General features: G+C 41.0%; 1 protein-coding gene across 1 annotated transcript in view; it reads right to left on the reverse strand.

Moving 5' to 3' along the window:
• Positions 1–4,988: 4,988 nt before the first annotated feature.
• Positions 4,989–21,836, reverse strand: part of DTHD1 (death domain containing 1) — a 39,287-nt gene continuing 22,439 nt past the window's right edge. The window contains exons 9-10 of the mRNA XM_065405731.1: positions 6,117–6,174; positions 4,989–5,308 (exon numbers count right to left, since the gene is read on the reverse strand). Of these exons, the coding sequence (XP_065261803.1) occupies positions 4,989–5,308; positions 6,117–6,174 (378 nt within the window). The remainder of the gene's footprint in view (positions 5,309–6,116; positions 6,175–21,836) is intronic.

The raw sequence follows: 21,836 nt of genomic DNA on the forward strand, positions 1-21,836 counted from the left end.
TCCTTCCCCATCTAATTATCTGAATTTGGGCCTAATTTGTATTTTGTTCAGTTGTGTTTGGTATTTATACACCTCTGAACTTAACTTGAATGAAACCCCTAACAACAGGAGGGGAGAAGCTGAAAAGAAAAGTATTGCTGGTCAGGAATTTTTTGACAAAATGGTGCTGGTGGTTGTTGGAAAATACCGAATCATCAAAAATGAAACATCATGGGAAAAGGCCAGTTTTGACAAATTTATTGTTTTGAATATTGCTTGGAAAAAGTTTTGAAAATGTCAGAATGTCCCACTTCGACTTTTTCAAAATTCAGAATTCCATTTTTTTGGTCTGAAACTACTTTTCTGTTAGAAATTTAAGCTAATTATCGTAATAAAGTTTTAAGGTCAAAACTGAAAGGAAACATTTCAGAAATAATTAAACATTGTTTTGTTTGACCTTAACCTAAATTTTTATTTTTGTTTGGATGGTCACTTTGCACAAATTTTCAAAATTTCAATGTTTCCAGACAAGAAACTTTCCAAATCTCAAATGTTCCTGGGATGGGAAAACAATTTCCTGCCCAGCTCTAGAAATATATTCTTTGTTCTCATATTTCTCAGCTGGTTTCATATAGATTTTTCTCTCTGCTTCCATTCAGACAAGGCTCATATGGATATATCTAGCCTTTACTTTCATTTCACATGCTCAAGACTTTTGGAGTGCCCCGATTATAGTATATGAACTTTATTAGTGATGCAGTGCTGTTATAGCAGAAAGCTAGAGAGACTTAACAGCCACTTCACCTGCGTCTATTGCATGTATTTCTTTATCTCTCAAGCAATTCTCATGTTTGTCATAATAGCTCCTAAATCTTCTGACCTGAAACACAGAAAGCACACAGCCACCTAGTGAACATGCTAATAGGAAGTCCTCCAGTAAAAATTTTGTTTAGAATCCTCACCAGTATGTAAGGAAAAGGAAAGTTCCTTATCTTATCATTCTGTTGTATGGAGATGGATTATCTTGTAAGATTCTCAGTCCTGGATCTTGTGCTTCTTGGCATTAAATAGGTGAAACTCCGCAGTCACAAACTTTTTTAAGAGCACCAGTAACCCGTTAAAACATGAAGCTTGGAGAATTCCTCCTGTCTTACCCTAGGGAATACAAGATCCAAGGAGTGATGATCTTGCCCAGCTGGTATCTTTAGAGAATCTTTCTTCCTTCTCTGTGTACCACAAACAGTGTAGAGTTGTTTGATTTTGCTGTTTAAAGTAAACCTTTTGCTCTCCAAGTAACCATTGGGTCCATTTTTATACCTTTTAATATATAGTCCTCCATAAAATCCAAACACATTATAGCAGGATATTTCTCCGAAATTTCCCACTCTCTCTTTAGGTTTGTCTACTAATGTATTAGTGGATAAAGGCTGTCAGAGCTGATCATGAGTCCACTGTTCATTCATAATGCTCATCTCAGCTATTAGGTATTAATAATACTATGTGGGACTTTAGGATTTGTTCCAAGTACTAGAAGCTGTCAAAGTGTAAGAAGCTCAAAGATGACACAGCAAAAGCAACATTTATTGGCTCTAATTATTGGGACTTCTTTCTTTGCCTTGGAAATAAAATTAAAAGTAAACCCATCCAATACTACAATAAGTTTTAAAACAACATAAATGTTTGGCTTTATCCAATACACAGAATAAGAGTTGAGGCAAGCTTCACCATATCTGACATTTTTGACAGGTTAATGCACCTATTGCATTGTTGTCTAAAGTGGAATTGGTTTTTTTTACAGTAGAAGTTAAAATAACTAACTAGCACTGTTAGTTCATAGATCTGAAAGTGATTAAAAAAGAAAGGTAAGCATTATTATCAAACTGTTAGGGAAGCCCTAAAAACATGCATAGCATTATCTTGTTCATAAATGGTTTGAACACCTACTCTAAGTCCAAAAGTCAGAATTTTATCCATAACCAATTTAGGTTAGAAATGACACATTGTGAATTATCATATATGTACAGTACATTGGTAAATTTCCTAGTTGATTACAATGTGCAGATGGTTTAAACAATATAATTAAACTATACACCTGTTTGAAGCCAGCCTACATTACAAGTTTGTAATGGGCCTGACTCACCATTGCTTTGCACCTTAAGTAGTCTTTCTTGTGAAGTGCCCACAAACCAGAACCACAGCATTTTTTACATCAACTTTCTATCCATCTATCCTAGGTTCTGATATGATGCCCATTACTGTACTGTCTGAGCATCTCAGGATGTAGTTATTCTCACAGCGCCCCACTTAAATAATTACCACTTTTTTACTGCAGGAGAACTAAGTGACTTGTCTAAGGTCAAGGATGAGAAACGTGGCCAAGAATTAGGGCACTAGCCTAGGATGTGGGGGACTCAATTTCAATTCTGTGCTCTGCTTCAGACTTTCTTTGCGACTTTGGGCAAGTCAGTTAACATCTCTGTGTCTCAGTTCTCCAGCCTTAAAATGGGGATAATATTACTTCCATAGATAACAGGGGTGTTGTGAGTATAAATACACTGCGAGGCACTCAGATACTAAGGCAATGATGCACATGTAAGTACCTATGATAGATTACAGCGGGAACCTGTGGAGGAGCAGGAAATTGAAACCAACCTTCTCACTTCTTTGCACAGAAGTAAATGACTGCACAAGGTGCAGAGCACTGGAAAATCAAAGTCCTTACAGAGAAACTGCTTTTTATCCTTTCTTATTGTGTTTTCCTGCAACTGAAGATTAGTTGAATAAGCTTTATGCTAGACACAGATGCCATCTTGTGGTAGAATGTAGGTGGTAGCACAGAATGCTTGTAATTTGGAAGTAGAGTTAAAGTTCTCTCACAATAGTTTCATGATTATGATTACAATTTATATTTGTATTACTGTAGCACCTAGGAGCCCTTGTCATGGACCATCCCATTATGCGAGTTTCAGTTATGTATTTTGATGGTATCTGGAACTAAAGTTGCTGCAGAATAAGTAACTATAGAAAGTACTCAAAATAATTGCTTTTAATTGACAACGAACGTGTTAGCAGAGTAAGTGACAAAAATACAAGAGAGCTAGATTCAATTGCTACTGACAAAATGATTGGCCCCACTTAAATGTAATCTGGTTTTAGTGGGCTTTTTTCTTTTTAAGAAAAGAAAATGAGTGCATATTTTTGCACTTATGTCTCACAGAATGGACCAAATTAATTCTTGTGCTGTTTCTAAATTGCTTTAAAAAAGTGGGTGTTCTTCAGGCTGAATCTGTCAATCAATAAATGAATTAAATAGTATTCAGACTGTTTGTCTTACTCAGATTGTAAAGCTGTAGTTTTCTTACATGTGATAGCTACTTCAGGATATTCTAATAACATGAGTTTGCCCACTGTTTAGAATTTCTTTTAATTTAGGATATTATTTTCCAAGATTCATTTTGAATTTGAAGAAAGTGGTGGGGTTTTTTTTGTTTTGTTTTTTTAATCAAGCTGGAAAATAATTATAACTAGAACAACAAGGCTGCACAAATGGACTGGATTTTAAAGACTACTTCCATATATGCTATGTGTGTGTAAATACAATTGATAGTTGTGTTTGTAAATATCAAATATCAGTATCTTCCTTCCAGCAGCCTCTGATTCACTGTGGCTTCCCAGCTATCTTGAGCCTTGAGCCACGAGCCACTAATGCAAATGGCACATTTTACCCCTTAAACAGGTTTGTGGCATACCAGATGGATAGCAATATATTAGTGATTAGGTCCTACACACTGTCACTTTCAATTAATGTGATGCAAGAACACAGTAATTCAAATACAGCAATAATGTATGGCAATTGATATGCAATATTAGGGATGCCTTGGTCATGACTCCATTTTAAAGCTGAGAGGAATTTTACATAATAGTTTAGAGAGGAGATGAATAAGAAGTGATACAGAGTAAATGAATAAGGAATAGTATACAAATGTCAATCAGGCATTTCTATTTACCTCTTCCCATAACATAAGAACACAGGACACTGAATGAAATTACAAGGTAATAAATTTAAAATTGAGAAAAAGAAATATTCTCCAGATTTCAGTATTTATCTGTGGAACTCATTGCTATCGATATAGCACTGAGACAAAGGATTTAATTGTATCCAGAAGAGGCTTAGCCATTCTTATGAACAATAAGAGTATAATTGGCAGTTACACTCAGAAGGATAAAATATTCATAGGGAATATCCCTTTATGTGCCAGAGGTGACCACTAGCTGCTTGAGTTTAGAAGATGCTTCCCCTATTAGTGCCTTATAATAATTGTCTATTATGGTCTATTAGGAATTTGGTACTGACCAACATTAGAGATAGGATACTGGACTAGGTCACCCATTGGGCTGATGAAATATGGTAATTCCTGTGCCCCTATAATATGGGGCCATATTGGTAAACACCAGATCCTACTACAATCAGTGGAGCCCTATGTGTATATCCAAAAGCTGAATGTAATTCTTGGTATCTGTATTTTCAGCAACTTGTTTGATTTTATTGAGGAATGTTAGCTGTTATTAGGCAAGGGGAACAATATAAAGAAGTCAAGGCAGACAACTTGTGCTATCGTGAAGAGTGTGAAAATTTACTGAAGAGTTAAAGAACACCCAGTGGCCTGACTGGTCTTTTTTCCCCTGTTTGCCAATTCATTGCACTGGAATGCGTTACCTAGGGGGTGGTGGAATCTCCTTCCTTGGAGGTTTTTAAGGCCCGGCTTGACAGAGCCCTGGCTGGGATGATTTAGTTGGGAATTGGTCCTGCTTTGAGCAGGGGGTTGGACTAGATGACCTCCTGAGGTCCCTTCCAACCCTGATATTTTATGATTCTATGATCATTGTAAAAATTTAAAAGCATTTATCAAGCTAAAGCAAATATCACTTGGAAATTCTGACTACTTGTGCAGTCACATGCAGAAAAACATTCAAATTTCCCAAGGTGAAAACATATAGATATCAGTCTTTCAGTTGTCCATCTCAAACCAGTGCTTTTGCCAAGTGAATGCTTTATTCTCCCACTTGAACCTGAGCTCTTCTGAAAGATCGCTTCTGCCACTCTTACGAAGATAACGAGATAGGAGTCGCTGTTTATCAGCTGATCTTGGAAGATTCTTTTTCCAGAAGCAAAGAAGCTCATAGATCTGATGTGTTAGATTATCAGGGCACTTCAGTCTAACAAGCTGAAGAGTGCTCCGACGGATAGGCAGGTGCAGAGAGAGCAATGATGCATTATCTTCTGAGAGCTCCTCTGCGAGCCAGTACAGCAAGTTATCCCACAGGGCCTCTGTTAGTCAGAATGTAAATGCTTAAAGGTGTTATTTAGACTTTTTAAAATAATATTACAAATATATTTTAAAAGATCTATAAAATCATTTATTCCTGATGCCTTCTCCTAGACAAATGTTTAATTTTAAAAAAGATCTCCAAAGCTGAACATACTGTAGACTACAGGTGAAATCCTGTTCCCATTGAGGTCAAAGGGAGTTTTGCCATTGACTTAAGCAGAGTTAGAATTTTACTGTCTATGCCTGTAATTTTGCACTCTGGTACAAACTTGGATTATTAACTTCCCTGACTCAGTAACGATCATTTATACTTAAATTGTGCAGAGGAAATCAGCAATAAAATGCAGCAGCTCAAATATTTTCTACAACAGACCAGGGAAGAGAACAGACCTTCAACCCTCAGCTCCTGAGGGCTGACGGAAGGCAGGAACTTCCTTGACAACCACTGCCTGAAGGTTCCTCCCGGAGGGCCATGTCACTGGAAGATGCAGGCCACTGCAGAGGTGGAGCAACCAGCAGCAGCAGACCCCAGTGGCGAGAGGGCTGCCACACCATGCCCAGCCACGAGGAGGCACAAGTAGTGAGCTGACCCCTTCACAGGAATATATAAGCCATTTGTTTCCCTGGTAAAGTTTCTCAGTAACCATTTTTCCCCCCATTTCATTTAATATAATTTTAAATATATTTACATTCTTCTGACCTGAATATGAAAGGGTCAGTTTAATAAATGAAAATATTGGCAACAACTAGATTAGTGTAACTTAATACAATTAACTTTAACCATCTAGTGCAAAAAATAGCTCTTACCTGATGAATCTGTAGCAATTCTTTTTGTGCTTTGTGGCCGGTTGATTAATTTTTCATGCTACCAAAGAAAAAGTATTTAGGGAGGGAGAATGAACAAATCTGCCAGGGTAGGGGGATATGAGGATGGAAATCAGTAAATCAGCATTTCAAGTTGAGTGCTGCTTATGCCATTACCACATACTGGGCCAGATTCAAAGCTACTGTAAATCAGCATACTCCGATTGAAATCACTGAAGCTATGTCTCTTGCCCCAGCTGACAATAGGCCCACTGTATTTGACGGTATGGCTACACTGCAATCATAGGGTGTGATTTGGAGCTTGTGTGGACATGCCCAATTTAACTTTAATCTAGTTAGCTTGGACACCAGAGGTGAAGGTGTGGCACCATGGGCTACAGCACTGGCTAGCTACTCAAGTAATTATCCAGGGTTCTCAGTAGGCCTCAGGGCTCTGGTACCCACATTATTTAGATCAGCAGTTCTCAAACTGTGGGTCGGAACCCCAAAGTGGGTTGTGACACCATTTTAATGGGGTTGCCAGGGCTGGCTTTAGACTTTCTGGGGCCCAGGGTCGAAGCTCAAGCCTCTCCGCCTGGAATCGAAGCGGAAGCCTGAGGGCTTCAGGGCACAGGTTACAGGCCCCTGCCTGGAGCTGAAGCCCTTGGGATTCAGCTTTGGACCCCTCCCCAACCCCCCTGACAGGAGGCTTAGGCTTTGCGCCCCCCTCTCATCCCTCCCCCCCCACCTGGGGCAGTGGGACTTGGAGGAGGGGGGGAGCTTAGGCTTCAGCCCTCCTCCTGGGGTGATGTAGTAATTTTTGTTGTTAGAACAGGGTCATGGTTCAATTAAGTTTGAGAACCCCTGATCTAGATTAAAGCTATTTCAGGTATTTATAAAGGATACCCAAGCTATATATACATAAGTTGCTGCATTTGTGCAGATGTGCACAGTAGCAGATGTTCTAAGATAGATAGCAATGTGAATCATGTGTATATGACAAATCTATTGTGAAGGGGTGTGCGTGTGTGTGTATATAAAGGAATGGAGTCTAATTTCAGATACTGAAAGAAATGTGCCTGTGCACCCATGTGCACTTGGTTTAGGTTGAACTTCTCTAATCCAGCACTCTCTGGTCCAGCAACATCTATGGTCCGGCATAGGCGCTGACTCTGTGGGTGCTCCGGAGCTGGAGCAGCCATGGGGAAAAATTAGTGGGTGCGGATCATCCATCGGCACCAAGCTCACCGCTCTGCCCCACTCTTCTTGCGCGCCGGTGGCCCTGCGCTTACCACCTGCTCCCCCTCCCTCCCAGTGCTTCCGGAGAGCTGCAAACAGCTGATTCACGGTATTCAAGCTCTGGGAGGGAAGGGGAGGACCTGGGGCCAGCGGCTGGGACCCCAGATGGGGGGCCACACTGGGTGCAAAGCCTGGGGGTGCTGCAGCACCCCCGCACCCTTATTTCCTGTGCCTATGGAGACCTGCTGACACTCTGCATTGACCTCCAGTGGTTCAGCAAATTCTCTGGTTTGGCACCAGTCAGCTCCCGAGGGTGCTGGACTAGAGAGGTTCAACCTGTACAAGCAAGTGCAAGTATCACTGTTTTCAAAGATGATAATGATACCTAGCACACACCTAGAAATTGTTGGCTTATTAATTTCATAGCACAAGCTTTAGGAAGGGAACACTCCAATGATAAAGTTTCGTGGGTTTCACTGTAAATGAGGAAATGTGTGAAACTTCTCAGATGTATAGATTAATAAATAATGCCACCTTTGCAGCTACACTTACTCTTTTATTGTATGGTGCAACCTGTAATTTCAACACATTAAAAATATCATTATAAGCAATGGTCTGTATTCTCAATGATAAAGTGCAGTACTTTTTCCTACTGCCCTTGATACACTGAGTTGGGGCACAGAGCCACAGTTTTGCCTGTTTTATTCCCCTTTCCTTGCTCCCTGTCTACCTGCTCGGGATGGGGGAATTACAGGTATGTAGCCCCTGCTCTTACCTCCCTCTCTAGCTGCAATATGGGGACTACTAACATGGGGCTGTGTGACTATGGCTATATTGGACTTGGCGACCATCTGACCTTACATCAACAACCTTTTGAAAAGAGTGACTTCAAATGTTGTTTTAAAATTGGAAAGAAGGAACTGAGGTCCATGGGTATAAAGCAGGGATCGGCAACCCTTGGCACACGGCGGCCAGCACATCCCTTGGTCCGCGCCGCTTCCCGCAGCCCCCATTGGCCTGGAGCTGTGAACCGCGGCCAGTGGGAGCTGCGATCGGCCGAACCTGCGGACGCGGCAGGTAAACAAACCGGCCCGGCCTGCCAGGGTGCTTACCCTGGTGAGCCGCGTGCCAAAAGTTGCCGATCCCTGGTATAGTTATGAATTCTAAAGGCCACCACAACCATTAATTCCCTACTCACCTCAACTCTGAGGCTGATTCCTAGCAGTCCAGAAGGTAGGGATCCTAATGTGGATTTTGTGCATGGCAGTGCAAAGCCCAACCAATCTTGTATGCATCTGAGGGCCCAATTCATCATTGGAACACACAAGTTTTACAGCAATGCAACTCCCTTGCAGTCAGTGGAGTTGTACCAATATAAAATGATCATAAAGTGCTAGAAAAATAAAGTATTAAATGGGATGAGAATCTCTTCCAGAGAGGGGCATTGTTCTTCTTTCAATACCACAATGGTCTTGTCTTTCTTTTTGTCTTGCTTAAATAGGCAGTTATATTTAAACATGGATTTTCATTTGCTAATGGGGATTTAGAGCCTCAAACTTCTGAAAAAGGTTTCCACAGATAGTAATTGTAGATGAACTCAATTGCTTATGGGTTGACTTTAATCTGAACCACTTTATACTCCTCTGTTTAAAAAAAAAAAGTGAAAATGATGTATATTAATAATGTAATATGTATTATATCTAAAATTTTTAAATCTGCCTTTAAAAGACTAAAATCTATGATGAAACATCAAATTCACCCAGGCTGTAACTCCACTGACTTTTGGCTCCAAATATTCTAGTTGACAGTGTAAGTACTAGAATAGTCATAGACGGTTTTCTAGCCTAGAAGGCCATTCAATTAGCAAAAGCAGCTGCTTTTCTGAAGCATAGGATCACATGCTGTTTCACTGTGAGACAGTCATTAGGGATAAAACTGTAGCAGAATAGAAATTTGACAATGCTTGAAGATATTGCTAGAATACGTACATGGAAATCACTCTGATAGCCTTTCCATTCATTCAGTAATATAAAATTACAAAAGGTTGTCAGTTGGACCTCTGACACACAACCAGACTGTACTAGCATCTAAAGCAGTAGAAGCAGAACAGGGAAAAAGGGGGTGAGGGGGAATCACCTCTTGGAATCACTTGATTGATTTCTCCTCTTTACTCCACCTTTTTCCCCATGCAATTAGTCCTGATTTATACCAGTAGACGTGAGTTCAGAAACAGGCCTATTGTTTGCTCTTTGGGTTAAAAGGAACAAGTTGAGATAGATGTGACAGGGTACACCTGGCCCTTTGAGGCCCCCACTGGAGGCCCCATGGTCCTACCACTCCCTGCCCCAGGAAAGGAGCAGTGAAGGTGGGTCCGCCAGGCCTGCCTAGAAAGGCTGCACAGAAGCAGCAAATCAGAGCCCAGCTGGCTCAGCTAGAAGGAACTGCAAGGCCTGCTCAGGTCAGTTCCTGTGTGTGTGTGCTTGTTAGCTCACTTATTGCTGGTCACAGGAGCTCAAAAGGAGAACCAGTAGATGGGTTCTGGTGATATTTGCATTCAGTGAGGAGGAAGAGGCTTTGAGAACTTCAGCGCTGAGGTAAGGGTGAAGAGAAAGGGGCTACATGGGGGAAAAGGCCCAGAGAATAGCAGCAGATAACTGAAGGAAGCAGTATGTGGCTGCTGTGAGAAGGGTCCCTGGGCTGGGACCCAGCGTTGTGATTGGGCCCAGGTCCCCCCACCATCTACAGGGCAGTGGCCTAAGCCCTAAGAAGGGGACAAGTCTCCTTTAGAAGCAAAGAGCTGGAATTAGAGGGCCCAGAAACATTCTGGTGAAGGCTGTTAGGTTGTTGGATTGCCCTACCCTGGAAGGGGATCATCCATTTTAGACACTGTGGCTTGTCTGGAGGGCTGAGCTACTGAAGGCCTGCCTAGTGAGGTCAACAACCTACAGAGGTGCCTGGGGCAGCAGCATCACATCCAGCTGACAGGAGGTACCCATGAGAGGTGAGTTTCCATGTCACAGTAGGCAACAAAATTATTAAATGCAGTTAAAACGAGGTAGCTCCATCACTGGGTGGTGCTGCTGAAGACCATTGTGATAATCTGTGATATTGCAGCACATGAAAATATAAATGTGAGAAGAATGGTCATGGCTTGGACACCTTCATTATTTTTTAGAAACCCATTTTTCAGGAGTTTTATATGGAAAAATAAAAAAAAATGTAAGAAAAATATGAATACAACACTAGAAAGGTAGCCAGTTTGAAGTCCAAACTTAAGCAGAAGTTTGCAAACTAGCAGCAACTTCTTTCAATAATTTAACTTATTAAGGTCTGGGATATGGCCAGTTCAGTGTCATTCTGACTATAATTGAGAAAACAGCTAAAGCCCAGAACACGGAGTATTTCATTTCCACCATTACTGGTTCTCCCCATAATGGAGGTGCCAAAGAGGTCTGCTGTCAGAAGAGAGAATTTAAGGCTAAGGTTAATTGTGGCAGAAGATACTATTAAATGTGAAGAAGGGGTTACAAGGTTTGGGTCCAACAATTTTTAGGAAGAATGATTTTGACACTTAGAATTCCAATGGTCAGTGTACATATCAAAGAAATCTGCTGAGAGGGATTTTGGAGAGGGCTGAGGGTATGCTTCCTAGAATGAGGAAGACTGAAAAGGGGTCTCTGTAGGTTTCTGGCTGGCTGGGTTCCTGTTGAATTGTCTATCTAATGCAGCTGGAATTTCATTGTATTAAATGTATTTGGGTGCCTAGAGTCTTGGATAAGCATTTTTTTTATTATTTTGAAGCTAAATAAAATAAGGGCTAGTAATATCTTTTTAAAAAATACATTAGGTGGGGTGTAAAACAAGAGCTCTCTTGGAAGCTATAATAACTCAAAGTGGTTTGCAGTCCAACTTGGTGAAAATAATTCTGTCCTGTGCAATTATTCTCAATGAGCATTAAGGTGAAATCCTGACCTCAAAGAAATCTCTGGCAAAACTATTAACTTCAATGGGGCCAGGATTTCACCATTAGCATCTAAAACACATAAGCTTTTGCATTTCTTGGGGTGTATTTTTTTTTAATTGGGGGTGAGAGTTGGGGGACACAACTATTTTTCAAAAAGTTTACTACTGTTAAGTTTCATAATTTAAAAATGACGTAATAACCTCAAACTTTCAAAAATATTCTTTTTGGGCAGAGATTGCACCAGAAACATTCTGGGCAGTAAAGAGCTTGGTGGTTTTTTGTTTTTTCCAAAGTTTTAAAGGGTGCAAACTGGGCATATAGGGAAAACTAGCTCACCACACACTAACTCACTATCCTATCACTATAATTAAACACACTTAAGGGGGAGCTGAATACCAAATAACTGAAAATATTGTCAGGTCGGTAAGTAGTGGGTCATTTTTAAAAGATATCTCATTTGTCCATGTCACCAAACAACCAAATAATTGGTACAATCCACAGTGTCTGCTTAGGGGACATTGTTGACTGGCATAAAGTGTTGTGGGCCAAAATAATGGTGGCTTCTGTGCTGAGATAATTGCTCAGTGTTTTCTTTTATTATTGCTATTGGTCTTTCACTTTCATGAGTATGAAGCTTAATCCACAAACAATCTTTAAAAAGAAGAACGAGAAGTACTTGTGGCACCTTAGAGCCTAACACATTTATTTGGGCATAAGCTTTCGTGGGCTAAAACCCACTTCATCAGATGCATGCAGTGGAAAATACAGTAGGAAGATATATACAGAGAACATGAAAAGATGGGGGTTGCCATACCAACTCTAATGAGACAAATCAATTAAGGTGGGCTATTATCAGCAGGAGGAAAAAAAACTTTTGTAGTGATCAGGATGGCCCATTTCAAACAGTTGACAAGAAGGTGTGAGTAACAGTAGGGGGAAAAATTAGCATGGGGAAATAGTTTTTAGTTTGTGTAATGACCCATCCACTCCCAGTCTTTATTCACGCCTAATTTAATGGTGTCCAGTTTGCAAATTAATTCCAGTTCTGCAGTTTCTCGTTGGAGTCTGTTTTTGAAGTTTTTGTTGTTGAAGAATTGCAAGTTTTAGGTCTATAATTGAGTGTCCAGGGAGGCTGAATTGTTCTCCGACTGGTTTTTGAATGTTATAATTCTTGACATCTGATTTGTGTCCATTTATTCTTTTGCATAGAGACTGTCCAGTTTGGCCAATGTACATGGCAGAGGGGCATTGCTGGCACATGATGGCATATATCACATTGGTAGATGTGCAGGTGAACGAGCCCCTGATGGTGTGGCTGATGTGATTAGGTCCTATGATGGTGTCCCTTGAATAGATATGTGGACAGCGTTTGCAACGGGCTTTGTAAGGACAGGTTCCTGGGTTAGTGTTTTTGTTGTGTGGTGTGTGGTTGCTGGTGAGTATTTGCTTCAGGTTGGGGGGCTGTCTGTAAGCGAGGACTGACCTGTCTCCCAAGGTCTGAGAGAGTGAGGGATCGTCCTTCAAATTCTGAGTTGGTATGGCAACCCCCATCTTTTCATGTTCTGTGTGTGTGTGTGTGTGTGTGTATCTATCTATCTAATATATATATATATCTTCCTACTGTATTTTCCACTCCATGCATCTGATGAAGTGGGTTATAGCCCACGAAAGCTTATGCCCAAATAAATGTGTTATTCTCTAAGGTGCCAGAAGTACTTCTCGTTCTTTTTGCTGATACAGACTAACACGTCTACCACTCTGAAACAATATTTAAAGTAAATTCAGAGTTAGTGAAAGCAAAGTGGTAATTATTTACAGTTCCAAATAGTAGTAATAGGGAAAAATACATGAACAGAGGGGCCAGATTCTCATTTCATTTACACTAGTGCAATTCTGAGGTAACTACATCATAGTGGTGGATGTGAGATGTTTTAAGTGCTGTTAAACTTAACATCCTCTAGATGCCAGTGTCATGTCTACATTTGCCTTATGTGAAATATGCTGTGAGAAGAAAAAGTTAAAAGCCTGTGGTTAAAGAATAAGCAGTTATGGTATAGAAAGAATGCTCATTATTGTAAACTGGATATTTTTTAGCTTAGATACACTGATCTAGGTGTAAGTATAGTTTGTTAAAATGACCATAACTCTTTTTTGTTGTAGTAGATTGCAATGTATTTTATTTCTCTACCTGGAAGAGAATTGGCCCTTGATTATCCCAAAAGGCCAAAAGCCAGTGTTAGGACTGATCCTGGATCTCCGAGGCAAATTTAGCAGAATTTGGGGGATGGGTACACATTTGGCTTTAAGAATACATAAGCCCCTTCATTTTCAATTTAAACTGATTTTTACTGAAAAATTCTTGTTTTACAGAAAGTATTCATTTTTCTTTCTTTCTGATTTTCACCCTACTTTAGTATCATTCAAATATATAAAAATATTTTTTTAGGAAAATGCAATACATCGTATGATATATGTATTACAATAATACATTAGTCTGTGTGTGTATGCAAAGCTGCCTGTTGAAGTAAGGCTATGTATTCATCTAGAAGATACACACAACAAACGGGCATGCACACAAGCTCTGAAGTGTGTGTCTATCTGAACATACTGATGAATCTCACATCCACAATGTACACATTTCAAGCTCTTAACAGATAATAATTTAAAGATTTGATACACTAAAATTGGCAGAAAAAAAATCTATTACTTTGTGTTCTAAAACATATTCTACTTGAAAGTTTTAAAAACAAAAACAGGAGAAAAGGATGAAATTGAGTGTGTGCGCTACAAATGGTGTGGCCAAATTATTAAATGCAAATATTTACAGGCTAATAGTTCTAAGCCTACAACAGTAAACTGTTTATTCAAATTAAAAGTTTTATTTGGAGATTAGAGACATATTTTCTTAAACTCAGAGGTGGCATTGTGTTTTAAGTTTTGTTTTAGTTCTGCAGCAAACCACATTGATTAACAGAATTCAAAGCATTAATCTACTGAATACTTCCCCCCCCTTTCCATCCACCAAAATAAACCCTGATATTTACCCAGAAAAATTAATCATTTTTTGCACTGATTTCTCCTTGTGTTGGGTTTTTTTATTTTTTATTTTTTTTATTTGTGGTTGTAATAAACACTGATAAATTTTCAGGAAAAAATTAAATAAAATAAAAATTGAAAATGAAGGGCCCTAAGAATACAGGAAAAAATGCAGAGAAGTTTTATCTTAACCATCTGAAAGATTTATCATCCATGATATTAGGATGACTGACCACAACATGGTGTCAAGCTAATCCAAATATGACAAAAGCTTCAGGACAACCTTTTGGGAGATAGACTGGGACCTTTCATTATGACCGAAAGTAAGAGATGCACAAAAAGACTAACTGTGGACACCATGTGTATATTATATATGAGAGTGTCACAACTTAAAATTAGTTTTCCAAAGCTGCTCTATCCTCTTCATAAAAAGCAAGATGTTAGAAGCCCTTAGCAGGACAACATGAGGTGGTTTCTTTGAAGGGATCCATGCTTAGTTTGATGGTATTTAACTAAGTCTTATACAATGTGAACTAGCCAAGGGAAACGAGAAACCCTCTCCTGAACATCACTGCCTTCAAAGAAAAGAATGAGTTCCCTTCCTAAAGACAGCAAGTTGAGTGAGCTCCAAATTCGATACAGCTGTGCCCAAGGGGTGAGACTCTGATTCTGAAGTGCTGTTAAGGGATAGGATAAGTGACTTATTTTCCTGTCTGCCTTCTACAGATTGACTCTCCTTTTCACCAGCTGAGAGGGAAGAGGTGTTTTTTTTTTTTTTTTTTTGTACTGAAAAGCTTACTAATTTTCATTGCTATGCAAAACTGAATTCTTGTAAGATCAGGAACTATGGCTGGCGTAACTCTGCTCCCATTGAAGCTGGTGGGAACGGCATAGAGCTAATGTTGAATGCTTCTGACAATCCCATCCTAAAGCATAAGGAAGTGCAAAGTACTAATAACTTAAAACAACATTCTGTATTGACTACTAGTGTGACTCTTGTTCCAAATCAACCAAAGAGGGAAGAAAGATGCATCTTGAAAGCAAAAATAAACTCCGTGTACATAATGATGGTAAGTATTTAGCATGCTTTAATACTTAATGCATGCTAAAAGGACAGCCCCTTTTTAGAGGAGCTATGACAACCGGAATAGTAGTCTACAAATAGACTGGGCTGTATTGTTATCCATATAACACCAATACCATGTACACTCTGCATTATCAATATGCCAGAGATGAACAGTTCAGAACAGAATGAGCACTGTATTTACTGTGCCTGTGAGATTCATGGCTGTAAAACCACTGTAGAGTATTAACATAAACCTCATAGAACTGGGTAGAGAAGAAACAATGTGGCTTCAGAGTATCTGAAAAACAGAAGTGGGTTAACATATTCTGAAGAAACAATGCCATAGAAGTGTATTATATACTTACTGTAGTGTAGCAAGTGTGTAATATAGGCAGGAAGTTAATTGTGCATGGGGGGGGGGGGGATGTAACTGATTAAACTTCTTGATGAAATGACAATTTTATTCTCTGCACAATAATGTGATAAGGGTCTTGTAACTGCTTCATTAAGTACATCAACACTGTTGTATTAACATCACATGGAATTTGAAATTGCCTGCAGTAAGTTAGCAACATTGCTATTGTAATTACATTTGTAAGCCTCTGCATAGTAACACTATATGCTTATTGTAACTCTACCACCTCATTGTATCTTATATTTGTTATGGCTACCTAGTGCATAATTATTACATTTTATCACTTACATCAGGGGTGGGTAAACGTTTTGGCCCGATGGCCACATCTGGGTATAGAAATTGTATGGTGGGCCATGAATGCTCACAAAATTGGGGTTGGGGTGCAGGGGGAGGGGTGAGGGCTCTGGCTGGGGGCACAGGCTCCAGAATGGGGCCAGAAATGAGTTTAGGGTGCAGGAGGGGGCTCTGGACTGGGGCAGCAGGGGTGGGGTGTGTGTGTGTGGGGGGGGGGGTTAGGACTCTAGCTGGGGGTGCAGGCTCTGGGGTGGGGCTGGGGATGAGGGGTTGGGGTGCAGGAGCATGCTCTGGGCTGGGACCAAGGGGTTCAGAGGGTGGCAGGGAAATCAGGGCTGGGGAAGGGGGTTGGGGTGTGGGGAGAGGCTCAGGGGTACAGGCTCCAGGCAGCGCTTACCTCAAGCAGCTCCTGGAAGCAGCAGCACATCCCCCATCCTGCTCCTATGCGGAGGCACAGCCAGGCGGCTCTTTTACATGCTGCCCCTGCAGCTCCCATTAGCCGTGGTTCCTGGCCAATGGGAGCTACGGGGGCAGTGCTTGGGGTGGAGGCAGCATGCAGAGCAGAGCCCCCTTGCTGCTCCTAGGCATAGGAGCCGGAGGGCAGACATCTCGCTGCTTCTGGGAGCGCTGGAGCAGGGCTAGCCCCAGACCTCACTCCCCAGTGGGAGCTCGAGGGCCGGATTAAAATGGCTGGTGGGTCGGGTGCAGCCTGTGGGCTGTAGTTTGCCCACCCCTGACTTATATGCATACCTATCCTTGCTTGTCTAGTTTTACTTGTTTTATTAAGATGCTTTTGTTCTTTAGAAGCCAAAATCAATGGGAAGGACCTACATATAATTAAAATTTGTGGATCACACCACTGAGCTTAAAAATTAGGACAAACATTTTATGACAACTTGGCCTACAGACTTTTTAGCCATGTTAGTAATTTTAGATCAGGTTATAAAGCACCTTAGCTAATCAAAATCTCCCTTTTAGCTACTAGAATATTAAACTGAGTAATCTTATCAGACTTTGGTATGACATTCTGTTTTTCACTCTGTCACCCTCACTTTCAATGGCATGAGTCCAACTGTGCACCCTTGACCTGTGCCCACTGACTTCCCTGTAAGCTCTTCTGGGCAGGGACTGAAATTTTTTTATGTATTTTGTGAAATGCCTAGCAGAATTTTTGGTGCTATAAAATAACAAATCATATCTTCCTAGCTTTGCCATGCTATCCCAAATCTCATATAAAGATCAAAGAATATGACACAAATTGATACAATGAAAGCCAATCATTTTTGTATTTTTAAGCCCAATTTTGACTTTTAGTCAAAACAAAGTGGAAGGAAAGGCCTGGTGCTTACTCAAATTCAGCATTGCACAAACTATTGCAAGAGTGTTTCTTTCTTTGGCTCATATCTCTTTGTAGCAGCCTCTTGGATGGGTTGTTAGCAGGGACTGAATCCAGAATCAAACAATCAAAATATGAGCCTGCACTGCTTGAACTAAACCTATTAGCTGTAAATAGCAGCAGCCTCAAACTTCACATTGACAAGCCAGTAAAGGAGGACAAAAACACTTTATGGATTATGCTGCCCCCATGCCTGGGAATATGAATCCCAAATGTCTACGGTTCATAGCAGTTGAATTCCCTATATGGAACAGTACCAGACTCATAAACCAGGCCTGGTTTACACTACAAAGTTAGAGCAACGTAAGCTGCCTTGTGTTGATCTACTTGTGCATGTGTCTACACTTACATTTGTTTTCCACCAATGTAAGTACCCTGTTATGGTGAGATAGTAACACCACCTCCCTGAGCAGCATTGATGGTCAATGTACTGAGGTTGACGCAGCACAAGTGCACACATTCCTATGTTGACCCTAACAGTCCTCCAATAGCTATCCCACACTGACCACTCTGGTCTCAATTGTAAACTCCACTGCCCAGGAATCACATAGACTGGAAGGCCCCCTCCCATTTAAAACCCTGCACATTTTTAAAATGCCTTTTCCTAAGTGCCCAGCTTGGTGAGCACACCTAACAGCTCTCCATTGTTTTATGCAATTTCCCAACCCTCCTTGTTGGCTAAATGCTCCAGCTTGGAGTAGACAGGAGATATTGGATCTTCTGTGCCTTTGGGGAGAAGTGGCTGAGCAAGCAGAGCTCTGAACCAGCCATAGTAATGTTGACATCTATAAGCAGATCTCATGGGGGATACAGAAGAAGGGATATGACCGGGACCAGCAGCTGTGCTCTGTAAGCAAAGGAACTGAGGCAGGCATACCAGAAGGCCAGGGAGGCCACCTGTCAATGCAGTGCCAAGCTGCAGACCTGCCATTTTTACAAAGAGATGCATGTCAGACTTGGCGGAGACCCTACCACCACCCTGCACGCCACCATGGATTGTTTCACTAATCTTATTACTGAATAAAATGCTATTATTTGGAACATAATTCATCTTTATTAGTTCACAACATATGTTGCAGAGTGCCTATCAATTTTGAAAGCACCCACTTTGTTGCTGTACAGTGTGACACACCTCACAGGATCAGTGACAAACACACTGTAATAATCATAAATCAAGCACCACACAATTCCTAACAGGCTCCCAAACAGCCAGGCCAGATACAGCACAGTACACCACAACACAATATTGTGGCTCACTGTTAAAGTAAGAGCTCCTTCAATGCTTCACTAAGCTGCATAGTTCTGCATTGAATTCTTCCAATATCCCTTGTGTCTGGCTGCTCAAACTCAGCAGATAGCCACTTTTCCCCTTTTGCTTCACACACATTATGGAGGACACAGCAGGTATCTATAACCATTGGGATATTTTTCTCACTGAGATCAAATCTTGTGAGTAAACAATGCCAGCATCCTTTCAATCTACCAAAAGCACATTCAACTCCCCTTCTGCACCTACTGAGTTTGTAGCTGTATCTTTTCTTCCTGCTGTCAAGGTGGCCTGTGTAAGACTTCATGAGTCAGGGAAGCAAGAGGTAGACTGGGTCACCCAAGATCACTATTGATTGACATTTCAACATATGCTAATAATCATCTGCTAGTTGGAGGAGGGTGGGGAAGTCCCTGCTTGTATCTTTAAGAAGACAGGACTGTTCAGAAAGCTACAAGTGTCATGCACTTTCCATGACCAGTTCACCTTGATGTTGGTGACGCATCCCTGGTGATCCACCAATGCTTGCATAACCATAGAAAAGTAGCCCTTTCTGTTGATATACTCTTGGCAAGGTGGTCTGGTGCCAAAATATAGGGATGTTCATGCTATCTATCACTCCACCAAAGTTTGGGATCCCTATTGTTGAAAATCCATCCAGTATCTCCTGCATGTTGCTGAGAGTCAGTCCTGCATATCAGAGTTGATTTAACGGCCCTGCATACTTGCATGACAAGAGCCCCACAGTGGTTTTTCCGACTCCAAACTGATTGCTACCAGTCAGTGGGTAATCAGGCATTACAAGTTTCCACAGTGCAATCACCACCATTGATCCACTGTTAGTGCAGCTCTCGTTCTGGTGTCCCTGCACTGGAGGGTTGGGGTGAGCATGGCACGCAGATCCAGGCATGTGGCCTTTCGCATCTGGAAGTTCTGCAGCCACAATTTGTCATACCAAGCCTCCATTACAGTGCAATCCCACCATTCAGTGCTCGTTTCTCAGGCCCAGAAATGGCACTCCACCATATGCAGCTGCATTGTGAAGGCCATCAATGACCTTGAATTGGTTCTCGCTATATCCCACAGCAATTGGTCCTCCAAGAAATCATCACGTTCCCTGCTGATTCGTTCTTGCAGCTCGGCAAATACTGGAGGATCCTGTGCTTTTAATGCTTATGACAATAGTGCAGAGCTGTGCAGGCTCCATGATTCTGTCAAAGATGGTGGATAGTGAGGAGGGCTGTACAAGTTTGTGGAATTTTGAAAAAGTTTTGAAAATTATGGGATGGAGACTGTTGCACACTGAGAAGTTGACACCTTGGTCCCAGGCACCCCTGCGTGATTCGTTTCAACCCCACCATGCATTGCTAAAACTTCCTAAAAGACTATGTGCTGGACAGTGGCAAGTTGCACACTGGGATACCTATCCATGGTGAACTGCACTGTGCATCGATACAAGCACCCTGGGTGTGGATGTGCAGTGCTGACGCAAGGAGACAAGTAAGCCCGTGCGCACACGATATGCTAATTTCAGTGGCTTAATGACAATGTAACTTGCATCAACCACAGTTTGTAGTGTAGACATGGCCAAAGTCTAAACCTATGTTCATGAGGGTTTCATTACCACTAACATGCATATGAAATTCCCATTGCCCTTTTGTACATAGACCAATGTCTTTTAAGAGACAGAAGTTGAATTAACTAAAGTACTTCAAGTATTTGTTCTTTTCCTTGCTAAGGTTAAAAAGGAAGGACAGAAGGCAATTCAAAATAGAAATTCTTGCCAACTGTTTCTAAACAGATGCCAGTTCTGTACACACAGAATATTTGCAACATGGAGAGATCTGATTATGATGCTATTTTTTTCTACTCGTAGTCTTTTATAAAGAAGCATTTCATTTTTGGGTGGAAAATTAAGTGCAAATCTTGCCATATGTAAGCAAACTATCCACAAATATGTGAGCATTTCCAAGAACGTACTTTTTTGTATTAATATTTTCATTCAGGGCAGAATCTGACCCCTTTCAGTCTCTCCTAAGTAAACTCATCACCACCAACTAGAGGAAGTTTCTTTGGAAACCCAAGGCTTGCACTGATCCCCTGAAGTGATGTATTACATATGTCTGTTATATATTTCCTATCAAGAAACACATTTTGAGAGTAATAAGGCCTATCTTGCTCAAGGGAATTTTGAAATTGCTATATTCAATATAGCAACTGCATAGTAGAAAAAAGGTTAACTTATTCTAGATCCACAGAAGAACTACAACTCTGACATTTCATCAATGCTTACAAATAAGCAAGGAAGGACCAGACTTATTCCTGGTTTATTCCATTCTAATCTGTAGAAAAATGCACACACTGCAATTTCAGAGTTATTTAAAGCAGCCTGATTACACACTTGGAATTCGCAAGAGGCAAGTATAGTATTAGGACACTTTGAGCCATATGGTGGCTGGCCCTGTACAGACTTTCCCATCATTTGTGCCCATTTGCAAAAGGCAAGCCACAGTGAGGCTAGTGAATACAGCACCTGTTAAATGACTTGTGCTGCTAGAATTCTAAAAGGGACATGGCTCCACTCCCCATGCAAGCCAGCTCTGCTGGCCAAGTAGGAAGGGGGAAAGCATGCTGCACCTTTTCTGAGGATGGCAGATGTTCTGCTACTGCATGTGTTTATCTGGGAACTCCAGGAGAAATTGTTTGCTGCTTCAGCCAGAATTCCCCATGATGGCTTCTACTTAAGGAAACCACTCTAAGCAGACTGTTTTTCTATACCTCAATTTAGGCCCCTCTATTGAAATTATTCAGAAAGAGCTTATTTTTAAACATCTGGATCTAGATTTTGAATTCCCCAAATTTACTTCCAGGGGCTGGGTTTGGGGGTGTCTCCAATAATAGCACATAGTTTTCCAGTCACTACAGAGCAACTACCAAATAACCAATGTTCTTGTGCTTGCTTCTTTCATAACCATTGGTATCCGTTCAGCCTTAACTTCCTTGCCACACTGGGAATAGAAGGTTTTATTGATAGCAAAGATGACCG

The sequence above is a fragment of the Emys orbicularis genome, chromosome 5 (genome assembly GCF_028017835.1).
Source record: "Emys orbicularis isolate rEmyOrb1 chromosome 5, rEmyOrb1.hap1, whole genome shotgun sequence".
Taxonomy (NCBI): Eukaryota; Metazoa; Chordata; order Testudines; family Emydidae; genus Emys; species Emys orbicularis.